The 20076-nt window shown below is 45.9% G+C and overlaps 1 protein-coding gene across 1 annotated transcript in view; it reads right to left on the minus strand.

The window, feature by feature from the left end:
* Nucleotides 1-2918: 2918 nt before the first annotated feature.
* Nucleotides 2919-20076, minus strand: part of SPATA17 (spermatogenesis associated 17) — a 135682-nt gene continuing 118524 nt past the window's right edge. The window contains exon 10 of the mRNA XM_061625188.1: nt 2919-3436. Within this exon, the coding sequence (XP_061481172.1) occupies nt 3356-3436 (81 nt within the window). The 3' untranslated portion in view covers nt 2919-3355. The remainder of the gene's footprint in view (nt 3437-20076) is intronic.

The following is a 20076-nucleotide window of genomic DNA, read 5'->3' on the forward strand; positions in this document are numbered from 1 at the left end:
TCTATGATCATCAGCATGCTCAAATGTCTTTTCCTGCCAAGGTGCATGGGCTTTGGAATGTCCTATGCTGCTGGCTCCGCATCCACCTTTGCAAGAATACGTTTGCTGGGTGGTGGTGGTGGGGAATGGCTGGCATTACAAGCCAGGCTTTACTTCAGAGGGATGCGAGCTTGGATGGTAATTGTGTTCCAAACTCTTCTAGCTCTGAATGCCTTTCCATTACTAGTTTTAAACTAACAAGTGTTCCTGAAAATAATAGGAGAAAATCCTCTCTTGCTTGGAAACTTTTTTCTGGTCTTCAACTACGATTCTATGCACACTCAGTCAGGAGCCGGCTCCATTAAACACAGTGATACTTACTTCTGAATAAGCATGAGTAGGATCTTGCTGATTATTAATTAAGAACTTCTGGGAGTATCTCACTGTATGTTGAAAGTGTCTTCTGATTCAAGCGGCAGTATCCTGTAAGTCCACGTCTGAGGCAGGAAAATATAATTGTTTTTCCTAACTAAAGATCTATTGTGTGATATACACTACACAGGTTATAAAAGAAAGATGGATTTTGTCAAATGGACTTAAAATCATACAACTCCCCCAATCCAGGGAGATAGAGAGCTGATATAGTGGCAGACTGCCTCATATGCAGGAGAACCTGAGCTTGCCAAACAACAGGATTGCACCTACTTGTTCTCTAGGCAGTCTATAAAAAAACAACCAGCCAAACATACGATCTGGGATTGAAGATCTGTTTCTATAGGGGATGAAAAGTGTTTCCCATAAAACTTACAAAACAACACAGAAGTGACATCATGGTAACAAAGAGGAGATGCTTTTTGTGAGGCAACATGGGAGAAGACACAAAGTTAGGTATTCAATCAGTGGTGGGGAACTTATGAGCCTCCAGATGTTGTTGGGCTCCTGCTCCCATCAGCCCAACCAGGATAGTCAGTGCTCAGGGATGATGAAAACTAGTACAACATCTGGAAGGCCACCATCCTGTATTAGAGAAAGATGCTACACAACCTCAAAGTTGGTAGTGGTAGTGGTTTGGGAGAATAAAATGAATGTTTAAAAATGACTGAATTACCAAGGTAAATGCTAGTTCTACTTTCTAATAATAGGGAAGTAGAAATGACACTAAGGGCCTTTCTCACATATTTTATTTTTCAGCTATTTAATTGCCTCATCTGTGGTTTAACTCCTCCTACACAAGCCGTTAAAGGAAGAATTCCAGCCTTCAACTTGTAAGGCAGTAGTAGTATTATGCAAGATATGCGTGGAAGTAGATATGGGCATGAATTTCTGAAATAAATAACATCCATATCCATTGCTTTTAAGTGCACTCTTTCCTACAAAATTACATTAGTGCAAAATGGGTATAGTGTAGTCATCCCTTAAGTCTGTCTCATAAAAATCACAGGCATATTTTGCACATGGAAAGGATTATTAAAATTGGCCTGTTTGGGAGAAATAAAAGAAAAGAGATTGAATCAAACCTACAGAATAGATGAGTGAGTGGATTAGAATGAATTGAAAGTACTTTTTTTTAACCTTAATGTATGCAGAGTATCATCAGCAATTGAAAACTCCAGCAGCTTCAGTGATGGCTTGCTTGGCATAGGTTATGTTTATCCTGGGGTCAGAGATATTTAAAAGAAACCAAGAAAGAAAGATTAATCTGATAAAGGAGTTGCCAGTTCTAATCGGACTGATGGGAAAATGTGGTAGAAAGGTAAGTAACAACACAGGGTGAATTATCATGAAGAGATGAACTACCTTGAAGCTGGAGCAATCAAAGAGATAGCCCTCACATCTAAAAATTACTATGGCATCCCTTATTCATCAACACCTTTGTGTGAGTGTCTTCTGTTCAGTCTCCTGAACAAAGATCAAAAGCATTCTGATTTATTTGGCGAAATTAAATCGTAACAGGAGGGAGTGGCCTCAGGTTGCCATCCTTCACTTCAAGGACCTTCATTTCCTGTTGCAGGACATAAATACAAAACTTTTAAAAGTCTGAATTTGATCAGCTATTCAAAAGTACAAAAAGATAGCAAAATATGCTTTTTTCAAAAAAATCTAACATTTTTGTACTGCTGTCATTTAGAAAATGATGTATGTGTGGCACCTGCCCCCGAGAGTTTGATTTCTCCTTTCTTTGTGTCTCAATTGATGTTGTCTGATGTTATGAAACAGTTTGCAAAAAAATATGGCTGACTTTAATATTTAGCCACTGCCTGTGTACAGACCACTTCTGTGAGGACTCTTCATCCCAATTCTATGTACTATGAATACCTAAGAAGACTAGTAGAACAAAGAAATTGTGCAAAGATACACAAATGGTGACATAATTCCCAAGTGCTCTCTGAACCTATGATAAAAGAGACAAGGATCAGAAAAGTCAGGAGAAAGAGAGAAAGACAGACAGAGAAAGAAAGAAAAAGAGAATGCAGGAGTAACATCAAGAACTGGGAACCATGTGAGCTAGATGGACAACAGGATTACTTCCCGTGGAAATTGAAATGAAAATGGACTTACTCATAAGCAAGTACATTAGGGCCTTGTTTTGCGGCGGCCCGCTTTGCGGTGTTCCGCTAATACAGTGGCTTTCAATTAGAGTAAGGCCTCACTCATACGGTGCTTGTTCCGCTTTTACTGTGTTTTTTGGACGTCGGGCGCCATTCTATTGAAAGAGTTCCTTTTCAGCGGGTTTCACTTTTAGGCGGGGGTCTGGAATGTAACCTGCCGTATGAGTGGAGCCCTACTGTATATTTACGATTAAGGTGTATATATACTCATCCTCATAGTGCTTTGCGAAGATGAGCACTCCATTGGATCATCAATTGATTGCTTTAATGACAGGGAGATGATAATGCATCATTAGCAGAGCAAGCAATTTTATTTATTTATTCATTCATTCATTCCACTGAAGAAAAAGGCTAAAGGCTACATCTCTTACCTTAGTAAGTAAATTGACCTACTTCTTCAAGTTCTCAAGCTCATTCCACCAATGCCTTTGATTTCCAGGCTTGTTTATGGAGAAAACTGACTAGAAATATCACACACTTAAAGTCTGAATATGGAAAAGAAAGATGGAGATCTGTTTCTATGGATGTTTTCCAGTATCCTTCACAAAAATTGCTACAACCAGATGCAGTCTAACTTGCTGATTGTTCCAAACCATTCTTGCAGAAATTCCAAAACTAGGTTGCATATTAGGATTGTCTGCAGGTAAAAATCTTAAAGTAGTGCATGGTGATAATAAGCAACACTTTTGCTTCACATTTTCAAAACAATCCACAAAAAAACGTTATTACAAGTGTTTAAAACTTCATAGATTGGGTAGGTTGAGAAATTACACTATTGTCCCAGCTCTGGAATAGCTCTGGCCAAACTTTCCAAACAGAGGAATCGATGGTAGCACAGTTAAGAAGTCCTAGAGAAAACAAAAAAGGAAAAATTGAGAAAATTAAATCTGAATCTTTCATGTTATGTTCATGTTATGTTGACTGCAGCCTGAATGATACTTTCTCCTGGATATTCTCCCTATATATGGGTGGGAAAATGATAGTGCACCATCTCATCCCACTCACTTGTTGCACCTGAACATCCTCACATGAATGTGTGCACAAAAGGTTAAATGTGCAGGTCTAAAAAGAGCAATTGATTCACTCTAACAAGCCAGGAAGACTGTCTAATTTGAGCCTACATAGGTTGGATTTTTCGCATCTACTTGCTATTCAAACATTATGATTGTAGGTATCTGGCTGGACAGGTATGCCTTGTGGATGGAGTGGGGAGGCATGATCCTCCTCCCCCACTGTGTACAGGAAGAAGATGGGGAAGGGGGAAGAGTATAACCTAATCAGGGCTCTTCTTATGACTTGTGTTTACATTTTATTTCATGGTTGGTTGGTTTTTCATGAAGAGATCTTTAAACACTACATTTTTCTGACCAGTACCCTAGTTTAACACGTAGAATGTATGCAAATATACTGATTTTTTAAAAAAAAACATATGTAAACACACGTGATTCATTATAACAGTCTGACAAATATGCATTACAGATTGAAAAGAACATATAGAATCAATTGAAATAATGTTCTTCATACTAATTTAATTGATATCAATAACTTCTGGTTGAACTAATTTGATCTTTAATTGCATCTATTTGTCAATCAATATGTTTTCAGTTACATCTTGTGAATATTTATAATAACCAAATAATCTCTTTTTAACAAATTCTCAGTAAAAAGCAGGATTCAGTGATCAGTCACATTGCTGTGTATGCCACTGAGCACTTAGGGAGGGAACCAGCATTATTCTCTGGCTCTTTCCCCTCAAATGTAGTTAAATTCCAGTTTTGAATAAGTCCATACACTTGGCAGTACTTCAGACTGAACTTCTGGCTCTTGCCCTCTGGCATAATATTGAATTTTCGCTCTGATTCTTTAAGGGCTATCCATGCTCATGTTATATCACAGCCTCCCAGATTGTCTTGTTTTTAATGTGCTGTTCTGCATTCTTGCCATATTCAAACAGTGTAAACTCAGGCTGCAAATCCATGCAACGTTGTGAGGGGCAATAGAAAAAAGAATCCCATGGGCCAGATGAAAAATACGCTCAACAGTACGCGAACATGGTCTTTGGAAACAGGTGGAAAGGACAAAAGAAGAGAGGACTTGAAGGAGTCAAGGGCAGATTGGCTCCACAGTCACATGATACCCGATATAAGTAGAACCTAATTGCCACATTTTATACATTTTTTGTGCCCTAAGCAATTTGTGGTAGAATAATATGTGTTATTCAGAGCAGTATAATTGGAAGCAGGCCCACCCAGATTACTACAGTAAGTAAGTAAGTATTTATTTATGTATTTAGTATCCCACCCTTCCTCCCAGCAGGAGCCCAGGGTGGCAAACAAAGCACTAAAAACACTTTAAAACATCATAAAAACATCTTAAAATACATTAAAACAAAACACCGTTAAAAACATTTAAAAAAAACTTTAAAAAAGGGTTAAAAACATTTTAAAAAAATATTAAGCAATTCTAAGACAGACGCAGACTGGGATAGGTCTCAACCTAAAAGGCATGTTGAAAGAGGAAAGTCTTCAAAAGGAGCCGAAAAGATAGCAGAGATGGCGCCTGCCTAATATTCAAAGGGAGGGAATTCCACAGGGTAGGTGCTGCTACACTAAAGGTCCGTTCCCTATATTGTGCAGAACGAACCTCCTGATAAGATGGTATCTGCAGGAGGCCCTCACCTGCAGAGCGCAGTAATCAACTGGGCATATAAGGGGTAAGACGATCTTTCAGGTATCCTGGTCCCGAGCTGTATAGGGCTTTGTACACCAAATCTAGAACCTTGAACTTGGCCCAGTAGCAAATGGGCAGCCAGTGCAATTCTTTCAGCAGCAGGGTGACATGTTGGTGATACCCTGCCCCAGTGAGCAGTCTCGCCACTGCATTTTGCACCAGCTGCAGCTTCCGGACTAACCTCAAGGGCAGTCCCACATAGACAGCATTAAAGTAATCCAGCCTAGAGGTTACCAGTGTGTGGACAACAGTGGTCAGGCTATCCTGGCCCAGAAACAGCCACAGCTGTCTCACCAGCTGAAGCTGGTAAAAGGCACTCCTAGACACTGAGGTCACCTGGGCCTCTAGTGACAAAGATGGATCCAAGAGCACCCCCAGGCTATTGACCTGCTCTTTCAAAGGGAGTATGACCCCGTCCAAAGCAGGCAACTGACCAATTATCTAAATTCGGGAACCATCAACCCACAGCGCCTCCATCTTGCTAGGATTCAGACTCAGTTTATTGGCCCTCATCCAGTCCACCACCGAGTCCAGGCAGCGGTCCAAGGCTTGCACGGCCTCTCCCGATTCAGATGTTATGGAGAAATAGAGCTGGGTATCATCAGCATACTGCTGACACCTCGCCCCATATCTCCTGATGACTGCTCCCAAGGGCTTCATATAGATGTTAAATAACATGGGGGACAAGATGGTACCCTGCGGCACCCCACAGCACAGCTGCCAGGGGGCCGAAAAACAGTCACCCAATGCTATTCTCTGAAATTGACCCTGGAGATAGGATCGGAACCACTGTAAAACAGTGCCTCCAATACCCAGCTCACCAAGTTGGCCAAGAAGGATACCATGGTCAATGGTATCAAAAGCCGCTGAGAGATCAAGTAAGAATAACAGGGTTGCACTCCCCCTGTCCTTCTCCTGATAAAGGTCATCCATCAGGGTGACCAAGGCCGATTCAGTCCCATAACCAGGCCTGAACCCAGACTGGGATGCATCAAGATAATCTGTTTCATCCAAGAGTACTTGCAGTTGCTGCACCACAACCGTCTCAATCACCTTCCCTAAGAAGGGGGTATTTGCAAGTGGTTGGTAGTTGTCACAAACCAATGGGTCCAGGGTGGGCTTTTTCAGGAGTGGTCGGATCACCACCTCTTTAAAGGTGGCTGGAACCACTCCCTCCTGCAATGATGTGTTGACCACACCATGGATCGGTCAGACCCCCTCGGCAAGCTTTAATCAGCCAAGAAAGGCAAGGGTCGAGAGGACACGTTGCTGGCCGCATCATCGCAAGCACCTTGTCCACTTCATCAGGCTGCATCAACTGAAACCGTTCCCAAGCAGTTGCAGCAGATGTTGCACTGGACACATTCAGATGTTTTAACTGCAGTGTAAGGACTAACCTACACATGATAATGGAGAGCAGCAGCTGGATCTCCGAATTATCTTTAGCCCTACTCAGTTGTTTCCTTCTCACAATTAAGAATCACAATATGCTTCCGGGCTTCCAATATGCTTCCGGGCCAGATTCAAAGTTCTGGTTTTAACCTATAAAGCCTTATACGGCACGGGACCACAATACCTGCTGGAACGCCTCTCCTGATATGAACCTGCCCGTACACTACATTCTACATCGAAGGCCCTCCTCCGAGTTCCGACTCATAGAGAAGCTCGGAGGGTGGTAACAAGAACTAGGGCCTTCTCAGTGGTGGCCCCCGAACTGTGGAATAGTCTTCCCGATGAGGTGCGCTTGGCGCCGACGTTACTATCTTTTCAGCGCCAAGTCAAAACCTTCCTCTTTTCTAAGGCATTTTAATCTAACTTAATCTAGTTTTAATATGTGCTGTAACTGTTTTTAGTTTTCTTACTCTCTTATATTTTGTTGTATTTTATTATGGGATTTTATTGTATATATTTGTATTTCTTTGTTGTACAACGCCCAGAGAGCTATGCTAGTGGGGCGGTATAAAAATTTAACAAATAATAAATAAATAAAATACAAATAAACACATGAAGGGAAGAGCAGGGCTGCTCTCATTGGCCCTGCCCTAGCCATCACATCCTTGCTGGTTCTACCTCCACTCTCCACATGTTGGGAGGGAGATTTGAAGAGGTGTGCCTGCTGTATGCATATAGAGTCTGTAAAATGGGAATGGACTGCCTTCAGGTCAATTCCGACTTCTGGCAACCCTATGAATAGGGTTTTCATGGTAAGCGGTATTCAGAGGGGGTTTACCATTGCTTTCCTCTGAGGCTGAGAGGCAGTGACTGGCCCAAGGTCACCCAGTGTGCTTCATGGCTGTGTGGGGATTTGAATCCTGGTCTCCCAGGTTGTAGTCCAGCACCTTAATCACTACACCACACTGGCTCTTTATATAGAGTCTACAGGGTTCTACATCATGTGGGGACCATAACAATGTACATTAGAGTCTCTTCTTCAGACCTTTCTCCAATGAGGGACAGTGGGGGTGGGGCTCGTGTAATTGTTAGGAGAGAAGGACTGAACAGGACTTTTTTTTCTTTACTTCACATCAGCTGTGTGAAGTGGCAGATTTGATCTGGGAAGTGGAGCAGGATTGGGAAAATGGTGGGGGGGAGGCAAAGGTTAATCCCTCCTACGGCATAACTTGTCCAACCAAATTAGCAGCTGCCCACAGTTACTCTGAAGTGCAGAAAAGGATTTGCAGAAATCCAGTCACAGAACATGTGAAGTTTTAAGCAGGCTGAGATCTGCTACAAGTAATCTCAGTGGGAAGGAGCTTTCAGAAAAGTAACTAGGTCAGATTGTTAGTGATGTTACCTAAGTAACAGATACATTGCTTGTTTAAAATAGATGATGATGATAATAATAATAACAACAATAATAATTTAAAATTAAACATTAAACTATTTTAAAATTAAAATATCCAGGAAACACTAGACATTTCCACTAACCTACCTCTGAGTGAAAAGACTGAAGGTTGGAAAGAACAAACCCAGTGGGGAAGGGATAAACATGGGCCATGTGGGTAACAGTAACAGAGGCAGAATAATATCAGTCAATGAACAGGGGATTGTGAAAGCCTTGGGTCCCTTTGGCTTCTGGTTCTTCAGAATATATTTATCATGACTTTTCATTTACCATGGGAACAAGAAACTTCCTCTTTAAAAAAAAATTACAGACATTCTCATGGGAAAACATTTTGTGTCAGATTCCAGGAATGTGATAGCTCCGGAGAATACACACAGCTCTCGCTCTCTCTTGCACTCAGAGTAAACTACAATGATGAGCTGCTCTATGTTACTGATAAAAATGATGAGTTCAGATGAGGGTATGAGAGGGAGAGGAATATCCAATCATAATTGATGTATTAGGAAATCAAAATCAAAATATGACCAGAAACACAGCTGTCAGTATTCCTCTTCCAGTATACCTCTGCTCCTCTCTCTCTTGTTTGGATAAAACAAGGTCTGGTCATTCTTGACCCTCAAAATAAGCACTGATGTGAGAGAGCAGACGGCTTTTGCTATTAGGATGACTTGCCAGACAATAACAACTGACTGCCAGAATTAACTCCTTGGGACAATTTAGGCGCCTTTGAAGTGAATGGCTTTTTGAGCTGGAACTAAGCCCACGTCCAGCTTCAAATCCAAGTCAAAATGACAAAAGGGAGTCTACTGTGCCATTCACTCCCTCAGTGTAAGATTACTTTATGTTGGCAGCTGCACTGTTTATCTTGTTTAAAAGCCATTTCACGACACTCACAGCTGAGTATTTAAACAACCGCATCTGATCATGGGGAAAGCAGTTGCATCTAACTACAGCTAGGCAAGATCTCACAATCTCCAGCCTAAGGTGAATAAATATGTCTGTGGCTATGTGATATTAGGCCAATGAAAGGGCATGTAAAGGTTTAAGTGACTCTTACCATACATGTTACAGCATTCAAGAAAAACTGTAAACAGATGAACCACCAGCTAGTTTTCCTGTGGCTGGAAAGAGTTACAGAGTGCACCTACAGACTGGTTTGCACTGAATTTCCAGAAAGCCCAGGATCTCTATGGATCGGGTATGGTGGCTATAGAGTTATCTGGGGCTATCAGGGGGCAGGGCGTAGGGCAAAAAGAAGAGGCAGGTGTCTGTAGGAAGAGACAGACACTTGGAAACAGAGGCACCTCTTAGCAGGAGAAGGTAGGTGCCTGCCTTTCCCACCCAACCTCTCCTTCCTGCCAGGCTTTCCTATGTGCCAAATCCTGTTTGTGACCATCCTCCCTGTATGCAAGGAAGTGGCTTGCAAAAGACCAGCACTTGGCAGTAGGGAATCCTCTTGCTTATCAGCTGATAAGCAGGAGGATTCATCCTCTGCAGTGCCAGTTGCTGCTCATTTGCGGGTGGATTCCCTGCACACAGAGAAACTGCTCGCAAAGCAGCAATGACCAGCAATGCTCAGGATGGAATTGTCCTAACTGCCAACTGATTGTGGCCTATTGCCGAAATAAAACACAAACACCATTCATTGGGTTAAATCATGGGCCACTTTATTAAACGGAATCAATTAGAATAATGAACCTGCAGAGGGGAAATCAAGTGCGGGAGGATTCTGATGATCCAGGCAAAGCCTGCTTGCAGCCATAGGGCGACTAAACCTTGCCTGAGCCCGGGCCTGCCCTGTGCCAGACCCCAGCTCAAGACACACCCTGAAGATGTGTAGGGGGTCCAACCCGCATCACCGCCACCCGGAGCCGTGAAACTCCGAGCGGATGAGGCACGTTGGCCCCAAAGGCGGCCCGTGTTCTGCCCCCTGGGCCGTATAGCCCTGAGCTGAAGGCCCCCGGACCGCCAATCGCCCCCAAAGGTGCCTAAAGGTGTCACCTAGCTGCCCTTTCCCTTTAAACCTTTTCCCGCACTTCTTTGCCACAAGTGACCATTGACATATTAAAGCTAGAAACAGACCAATCAGCCTATTAACCCCAAAGGCACCCGTGCTAACCCTTGACCCGTCCCCCCAACCACAGTGTGGAGTAGGCAAAAGAAACCTACCAGCAAAGCGAGGCAGGCAGGCCAAAAATTCCCAGTTGGCCCCGTAGCGACCAAATGAACCACACTGCAGCAGAGGGAGGGTCGGGTGGGTGCCGCCAAAATTCAAAGGAGGGCGGGAGGCTGGCAGAGCGGCCTTAAATGGCCTTCAGCCGCCCTGCCTCTTTCCTGTGTGTCACGATGGCGCGCCGGCGCGCCGCGTGCACGCCCGATGGCGGCCTGAGCTTCGGCTGTGGCCACAAACTCGCCCCTTTGCCCGGAAGTACCGGGCACGGAATGGGATTGTGGCCTATTGCCGAAATAAAACACAAACACCATTCATTGGGTTAAATCATGGGCCACTTTATTAAACGGAATCAATTAGAATAATGAACCTGCAGAGGGGAAATCAAGTGCGGGAGCATTCTGATGATCTAGGCAAAGCCTGCTTGCAGCCATAGGGCGACTAAACCTTGCCTGACCCCGGGGCTGCCCTGTGCCAGACCCCAGCTCAAGCCACACCCTGAAGATGTGTAGGGGGTCCAACCCGCATCACCGCCCCCCGGAGCCGTGAAACTCCGAGCGGATGAGGCACGTTGGCCCCAAAGGCGGCCCGTGTTCTGCCCCCTGGGCCGTATAGCCCTGAGCTGCAGGCCCCTGGACCGCCAATTGCCCCCAAAGGTGCCTAAAGGTGTCACCTAGCTGCCCTTTCCCTTTAAACCTTTTCCCGCACTTCTTTGCCACAAAAGGGGGACAAGCCTCTGCTTAGTCTCCCTTTACCCCACACCCGATAAGAATCTCATGCAGACCCCTCTGCAGGTCCATCTGGAAGATGCCATCGTTGCCCCACGAACTGCATGTCCACGCATGCCTACTACTGAGGGCCTTGCCCTCCATGTCTGACCACAGCAGACGACCCAAGGCTACCGAGGCCTCAACTGCATGTCCTCACATGCCTTCCACTGAGGGCCTTGCCCTCCATGTCTGACCACAGCAGACGACCCGAGGCTACCGAGGCCTCAATTGCATGTCCTCACATGCCTGCCACTGAGGGCCTTGCCCTCCATGTCTGACCACAGCAGACGACCCAAGGCTACCGAGGCCTCAACTGCATGTCCTCACATGCCTGCCACTGAGGGCCTTGCCCTCCATGTCTGACCACAGCAGACGACCCGAGGCTACCGAGGCCTCAACTGCATGTCCTCACATGCCTGCCACTGAGGGCCTTGCCCTCCACGTCTGACCACAGCAGACGAACAGATGCTATTGTGGCCTCAACTGCATGTCCTCACATGTCTTGCCCTTCAGTAACCAAGGTAATTCCCACCCAGGGGAATGACCACCACCTGCAGAACCTTCCGCCCTGAACCCTGCTGGAACAACATGGGTAGGAGACCATTCCAGTGCATACTCTGTCGACCCAGCCACCAAACTGTGGCCCACCATCCGAGGCCCAGCTGTGAACCAATGTGCGTTTGCGGCCCCAAGGCCAGCCTATGAGATCATGCCATGACTGCAGAGTAGACTGCGCGTCTGCTCCATCCCCATCCAGCAACCTGCCAAAACAGAAACAATCGTGAACAGTTGGGTCGCGGACCTTCAGACTCACCCCCAGGGTGAATGTATTCCATGCGCCCCCTACTTCCACCTTCTAATGGCGTGCACCTGCATATACCAAAACCAAATGGACCGTCCCAGGTAGGCAATTCCGCTGCCGGGTAGGCAAACCCCATTCCGGAGAAGCATGTCCCTCAAACCCCCATGGGTCTGCTCCCAGGCACTGCGACACTAGACTGAAACTTTATAAGGGAAGATCCCTCCCCCTGAATATCAGGCAACCAGGCCTGTAGCTTCAGGCCAAAAACACTATGACGCCGTCATGGGGAAATGTCCAGTCCAGGGGGAGGGTAAAATAATGTGGACTAACTCTTGCACCCCTGGTCTGCCTGGAAGTCTGACCTGGCCCCCAAACACCCTCGCCCCCCATCCGGAAGGCTCCAAATTAAGTGTGAGGGCCGCTACATGCAACTGCTGAGCTTTGAAGCATGATGGTCTCAGGGCACCTCCCTGATCAACCATCCCTGGCGGGTCAGGTGAACATGGAGGATGAGGATAAGGGGTATGGGGGTGTGCATGGGCCAGCTGGCCAGCACCTGACATATCCCAAGATATCTGAATGGTCCTAAAGGCCCCCTGCCAGCCTACCTTGCGACACACTGACAGACAAGATACACTCCTACCATGTGATGAATTCCAGCACGTGATTCATAGGAATAGGCCACACTTTGCATAGCCCCTGCCAGCCCCTAACTCCCAGGAATCCCCTCCTGCCCTCTGATAGCTGGTGAGCATGCTGGGGCAGCAGATAGGCATATGGCCATCTCTGACTCCCTTCCCCCATCTCCCAGTATGCGGTATGGGACTAGCTGAGTCGGTCCTTCCTCTAACTGAAACATCATTGGCACGCCGCAGGAAAGGAGGGGGCCACCACAGGTTGGCGCACAAGGCAGCCAAAAACTTTGGACTTGTGGTAAGGCTGTGAAATCCCTGTTATGGCACCATCACCCCCACCGTAGAAGGCCCCCAACACCTGAAGGGGAGGAAGCAAACACCTTCCCCAGCCCCTGAAAACTGCAGGATCTTGATCTGCAACAGTTCAAGCTTTTCCACGGCAGCCTGCAGCCCTGGGTCCAAAAGTCAGTCTTCATACCCTGGAAGGTGAACACTGGGGCAGGATCTTCCCTTTCCCCAGCTGCCAAAGGAACCCCCCAGTACATAGCTACGCTATAAACTGTGCCATCAGGTGCTAATATGCACCCAAAGTCTGCCCTACCCGTAAACTGTAAATCATGAAAGTAGTGCCCCACTGCTTCTGAGCCCTCTCGTCTCCAAGAAGGGGCTGAAGTGCTCCATGCAAGAATACAGCAGCCCCTAGGTAATGCTCTGCTGCATAGTTGACTTAACAGGCAAAACTCAGCAGCTCAAAATCCACCGTGTGTAACGGACGGCAATGCAGGCAGATTAGCTGCCACACTTGTCCATAAGGCATCACTGAGTGACCCCACTTGTATGACGGATGGTGAATCAGGTAGACTTTGCCCACTGCCACTTTGGGCACTATACGGGGGGGGCGCTGAGAGAGCAGAGGTAGGGGATGATGGGAAGGGGCCAATAACCCTGCCCAACTGTATGTCTTCATCAATTGTCCCCTGGACCAGTGCGTCCATAGGATCCAGAAAACCGCATAATAAAGAAAAACCACATCATAAAATGAGTCCCCCCATAACTGGGCAGTCTGCAAGCAAGGTCCATAGCCCTCGAGCGTAGCTGGGAAGGGACACTTTTTCCGAGCAGCCTCTGCTGGGGGCTGCCCTGGCCCCACATATCCTTCTGGGTTGTTGTTGTGCCTTTAATAGCAGGTTCGTATTCAGCAGTTATTAGATGGCATGGAGTTAAGCAATGTCATCTTCTAATGTCTGCAGATCAAATGACCCTTAAAGGCACAGGACTAGAGGCCTGTAAAAAGGTGGGCACCTTATCTACAGACCAGTTTGTAAACTAGCTAAAGTGAAGATGCAAGCAAATGTGCAGCCTGCACATGATTAATTCCATTATGTTTAAATAATTTACTCAGAGAAATATGAATTGGACCAATTCTATGCATACTTACTTATGAGAAAATCCCCGAGTGTCTCGTTACTTCTTCCCCTGGAAGGGTGCATGTGATTGCGCACATACAGCAGAATCCTATGTGTGTTTACTCAGAATATCACAGATTAAATGGGTTTTAGGACAGAGGTTTATGGGACTTAACTGATGGAAAGGTTCATATATTTTTACCTGGGTTTGAAGAACGTATTTGGGGGGGGGGAGAAGCTTAACAGTGAAAAAAGGGGGGATGAGTTCCCTTTGCATTTTGGAGTTGAGGTAGTTTTGGAGGTGAGGTTGCAGCATTAACTGGGGTCCCTACAGGCTCCTGCCGCCTCCCTTCTGTCTCCAGCTGCCCCCCACCCTCCTCAAAAAGCCCCTGCTCTTTGTAATTACATTGCATTGCTCCAATCCAAATGGCCGCTACGTTATGACAGAGCATCTTTCTAGGTTATTCTGCAAAAGAAGTGGCGGCCACAGGCAGCAGGAGGCTGAAATTTAAAGGAGGATTAAATTTAAAAGAGGATTAGACAAATTCATGGAGGACAGGGCTATCAATGGCTACTAGCCATGATGTCTGTGCTCTGCCACCCTAGTCAGAGGCAGTATGCTTCTGAAAACCAGCTGCCGGAAGCCTCAGGAGAGGAGAGTGTTCCTGCACTTGGGTCCTGCCTGCGGGCTTCCCCCAGGCACCTGGTTGGCCACTGTGAGAACAGGATGCTGGACTAGATGGGCCACTGGCCTGATCCAGTAGGTTCTTCTTATGTTCTTAACCCATGGCTGCTAAGCTCTGGAGGAAACCAGGTTAGGGAAGGCTGACTTATAATCATAAAATCACCTAGCTTTTCATTTTCGTAAACTGTTGTGATACCTCAGTTTGGTTCTTCAGCTGAATCCCTTTTTAAACAGTATTGTCACCCATTGTATCACATTGATTCACCATTCTGTGCAGTGAATTAAATAGGAATTAAATGATTGACAACAAAAATAAGCAGCTGTTTTTTAAACAAAAACACTCAACTAAATTGTACTGAATGGTTTTGATGTTCAAACAAAAAATCAACCACCTGAATTCCCACTATCCAGGGATCTGCAGTTCTGACTCATTTAAACTTCAGATGCATTTTCCATCTCCACTGCATATTAACATATCCTCCTGCTAGGATACTTTGAAAAACATGGATTAAATGCTAGCTTGCTCTTTATAATTCCATGGGTAGATCAGGATAATGAAGCAGCTGCCTTTTTATGAACAGCCACAGAGAATCAACAGGACTAATCAAGTAGTTTGGGGGCCAAAATCTTTATTAACCTCATTGCCATGCTTGAAATTCTCACTGATGCACAGGATGGTGCTTTCAAGATAAACCAAGAAGCCAACCAAGTAATTAAAAAGAAGCTGGTAAATGTCCCTGGCTGGCACTCATTGCCTGATTAACAATCAAACAACAAAGCACTAGTTTAGATCTTATTTTACCAAGTGCAAGGGCTGAAAAAGACCTCTTGATGGTAACTGGGAAGATAAACCAAGAAGCCAACCAAGTAATTAAAAAGAAGCTGGTAAAGGTCCCTGGCAGGCACTCATTGCATGATTAAAAATCAAACAACAAAGCACTAGTTTAGATCTTATTCTACCGAGTGCAACTGAGAAGAATAGCATAAGCAGGCTGATCCTTTCTATGCTACTTAGAAGTAATTCTCCCCGTATTCAGTGGGCCTTATTTATTCTCTAAGTGTGCTTAGGAATGCAACCATAAATCTTCCTTACACCACCTCGCCACGGCTGAAAGTCCTCCCGCGCCTCGCCACCGCTGGAAGTCCTCACGTGTCTCGTCGCAGCCACAAGGCCGGCCCATCGCGGCCAGAAGGCCCCCCGCGTCCCGCCGCCGCCGCTGCCCCTGCAAGGCCGGCTCACCAAAGGCCCCGCCACGGCCGGAAGGCCTCGCCCGCGCCGGGAGGCTCCCCGCGCCGCGCAGCAGCCTCCGCCACAAAGCCTCAGCCGCCAAAGGCCGGCTCACCAAAGGCCCCGCCGCGGCCGGAAGGCCTCGCCCGTGCCGGGAGGCCCCCCGTGCCGTGCAGCAGCCGCCGCCACAAAGCCTCAGCCGCCAAAATTCAAAGGAGGGCGGGAGGCTGGCAGAGCGGCCTTAAATGGCCTTCAGCCGCCCCGCCTCCTTCCTGTGTGTCACGATGGCGTGCCGGCGCGCCGCATGCACGCCCGATGGCGGCCTGAGCTTCGGCTGTGGCCACAAACTCGCCCCTTTGCCCGGAAGTACCGGGCACGGAACGGGATAAGCAAAATGATTCCATCCTGCGTTAGTTGCACCTGCCTGCTTTTAGGGGGGTGGGGAACAAGGAGACATAGCGTCTACTTCTTCCCCCTTCCCAATCATATTTTTGTTTTTAAAAAGCCCTTGGCCCCTCCCCTTATAGCTTCAGGAATGGATCCAGGGCAGGGCAGATAGTCACCTCTTCAGGACAGGACAGATTGGCCCTCCCCAGAGCACACAGGGCAGGGTCACCGGGCAGATAGGGAGGGCTGCGCACAGCTTTAATACATACACAAGCTTATGGTGCTAGGAAATTCAATGGGCTGAAATTATTTTCATCCCACGCATCTTCTAAATATTCAGTTGTCAGTGCTGAGAAAAGGGGGGTGTTTCTGGACAGAAATGGCTTGTGGGGATCTCTTGAAGAAGAAGACCTGCTCTATCTATATCCACCCCTCTGTATATTCACTTCTTACTGCTAGCTGCAATTGTTTAGAAACATCTGTAATTGCTTGTCACAACATAAGAAGAGTCTGCTGGCTCAGGCCAATGGCTCATCTAATCCAGCATCCTGTTCTCACAGTGCAATTAGATGTCTTTGGGAAGCCTGAAAGCACTCTCCCTGCTTGTGATTTCCAGCAACTGGCATTCAGAGGCGTGCTGCATCTGACAGTGGAGGTAGAACACAGACATCATGGCTAGTAGCCATTGAGAGTCTTATCCTCCATGAATGTGTCTAATAGTCCTTTAAAATCATCGAAGTTGGCAGCCATCTCTACTTGTTGTGGGAGCAAATTCTGCCAAACACGGCCCCTCCAAGAAATTCCTGACGTGTTGGAGATAACTTTCTCCTACAGAAAGTGGAGGAAGCAACCAGAGGATCCGCTATCCTGGACTTGATTCTAACCAATAGAGATGATTGGGTGGATGAAGTGGCAGTTATGGGAACTCTGGGGGAAAGTGGCCACACCATACCTGAATTCTTGATTCTAACAGAAGCGAACGCTGAGATTAGCCATTTGTGCACCCTGGACTTCAGGAAAACTGATTTTAATAAACTCAGAACAATTGTAAGTACGGTTCCATGGCAAGCGACCCTAATGAGAAAAGGAGTCCAAGATGGGTGGGAGTTTCTAAAAATGGAAATTCTAAAAGGACAATGGCAAGCAATTCCAACAAGGAAAAAAGGAAAACAGCAGAAGAAGCCAATGTGGCTTTACAGAAAGCTTAGAGATGATCTGAAAACAAAAAAAGGACACATACAGGAAGTGGAAAGAAGGCCAGGCCACAAAGGAAGAGTACAGGCAGGTATCACAGAATTGCAGGGATGGTGTCAGGAAGGCTAAAGCTGAGAATGAGCTGAGGGTAGAGAGAGATGGTAAAAGCAACAAAAAACTTTCTTCAGGTACGTCCATAGTAAAAGACAGAAAAAAGAAAGGGTGGCACAGCTACTCAATGAGGATGGCCAAATGATAACAGATGACAAAGAAAAGGCAGAAGTGCTCAATTCCTACTTTGGCTCAGTCTTCTCCCAAAAAAGGGTCTATGACCCTCCCGGGAAACATGAAGTAGAAGGGGCAGGATTGGAGCTTGAGACTGACAGACAAATGGTTGAGGAATACAGAAGACAGAAACAAAATTCAAAGGGACCTTGATAGGCTGGAGCATTGGGCTGAAAATAACAGAATGAAATTCAACAGGCATAAATGCAAAGTTCTACACTTAGGAAAAAGAAACCAAATGCAGTTATAAGATGGGGGATACTTGGCTCAGCAATACAACATGTGAGAAGGATCTTGGAATTGTCATTGATCACAAGCTGAATATGAGCCAACAGTGTGAAGTGGCTGCAAAAAAGGCAAATGCTATTTTAGGTTGAATTAACGGAAGTATAGTTTCCAAATCGCGCCAAGTATTAGTTCCCATCTATTCAGCACTGGTTAGGCCTCATTGTGATGTTCCTGTATTAATGTATATATGGTAAGTGCTGTTTGTATAGAAGATATGTGGTAAGTGGAATGAAAGAGGAGGGGGGAGTAAATGAGCAGTAGAATGCTGGATGATTGGCTGAGTGTTTGGATGGCTGAGAGTATAAATGGAAGGATGACAGCTGAATCTGGGTGGACGTAAGTGGGTTGTTTGAGAGGTGTTTGGTGGACATGAGTGGGTTGTTTTGGTGGAGTTTGGAGGTGGGTGTGAGTTGGTGTATGTCAGGAGAGTGTGGAGAAAGAGGGAGGTGGAGTTCGGATTAGTAATAAGTCAAATATCACAGTAACAGATGAAACCATAAGCTTGTAGATCATTATCAAAGTTATCTTGTTATTAATGTTATTTAATAAATACTGTTTTGGTTTACTGAAGGCCTGATCCTTGGCTGGGGTTTCACAGACCAGAAGGGAGGGTAAGGTAATAACCAAGGCTGAAGGGAAACAGTAACAAATGGTGGCAGCGGTGAAGAGGAGAAGATAACATTATAAGTATCCAGAGCAACCCCGAGTTATGAGTTATCTGCATTGATACAAGGGGGTTGGGAACAGCATAGGCACGCAGTCACGAATGTAACCGGATAGAGAGACTCAGGCAAGGTCTCTGGGAACATTGGTTGTAGAATGTGACTGGTGGTGCTGCCTAGCAGGGGGATCTATTGAGATCTGTGCTAGAGCGGAGAGAGAAACCATAAAAAAGGACAGTCCGGACTGGTGGAGTCCCTGGTGGTGCCTAGTGAAAGGCAGTAGCCACGAGCAGGTAGGAACCTGACAGGGAGAGCCAGGGAAGGGCGTCACACTCATCTTGAGTACAGCGACCAGTTCTGTTCTCTGCACTTCAAGAAGGATGCAGACAAACTGGAACAGGATCAGAGGAGGGCAACAAGGATGATCAGGGGACTGGAAACAAAGCCCTATGAGGACAGACTGAAAGAACTGAGTGTGTTTAGCCCTGAGAAGAGAAGACTGAGGGGAGATATGATAGCACTCTTCAAGTACATGAAAGGTTGTTACACAGAGGAGGGCCGGGATGTCTTCTTGATCGTCCCAGAGTGCAGGACATGGAATAATGGACTCAAGTTGCAGGAAGCCAGATTTCAACAGAACATCAGGAAAAACTTCTTAACTGTTAGAACCATACGGCAATGGAACTAATTATCTAGAGAGTTAGTGGGCTCTCCGACACTGGAGGCATTCAAGAGGCAGCTGGACAGCCATCTGTAGGGAATGCTTTGATTTGGATTCCTGTGTTGAGCAGGGGGTTGGATTTGATGGCCTTATAGGCCCCTTCCAACTCTACTATTCTATGAAATTTCCTAGTTTAACTATGCACTGATGAAGAAGTACTGTCTTTTCTCTGTCCTGAATCTTCTGCTATTCAGTTTCATTGTATGTCCATGAGTTCTAGCATTATGAGAGGGAGAATAAGCTTTTCTTTATCCACTTTCTTCACACCATGCATAATTTTATTCACTTCTATCATGTCTGATCTTACTTGCCTTTTCTTGAAACTGAAAAGCTCCAAATGTTGTAACCTTTCCTCACAGTGGAGTTGCTCCCCTACAAGTCACCATGGGAACAAATCTTTCCTACATTAATTTTAATATACACTTTAAAAAAGTGATTCTCTTATATTTGCATAATGCTGTTCCACCAAGGATATTAGAGCACCATTTTAGGCTCACTATAACTGTCTCAGTTCACAATTAACTTGAAAGCTAGCAACTTTCAAGAAGTCACTAACGTGATCTGCATATTTACTCAGAAGTAACCACTATATTCAGCATAGTTTGCTCCTCACTAAGGCTGAAACCCTATAACTAGATTCTTGGTAATAAGCACTATTGAACTCAGTGGGACTCACTTCT

This window comes from Rhineura floridana, chromosome 4 (assembly GCF_030035675.1).
Source record: "Rhineura floridana isolate rRhiFlo1 chromosome 4, rRhiFlo1.hap2, whole genome shotgun sequence".
In the NCBI taxonomy this organism is placed as follows: Eukaryota; Metazoa; Chordata; class Lepidosauria; order Squamata; family Rhineuridae; genus Rhineura; species Rhineura floridana.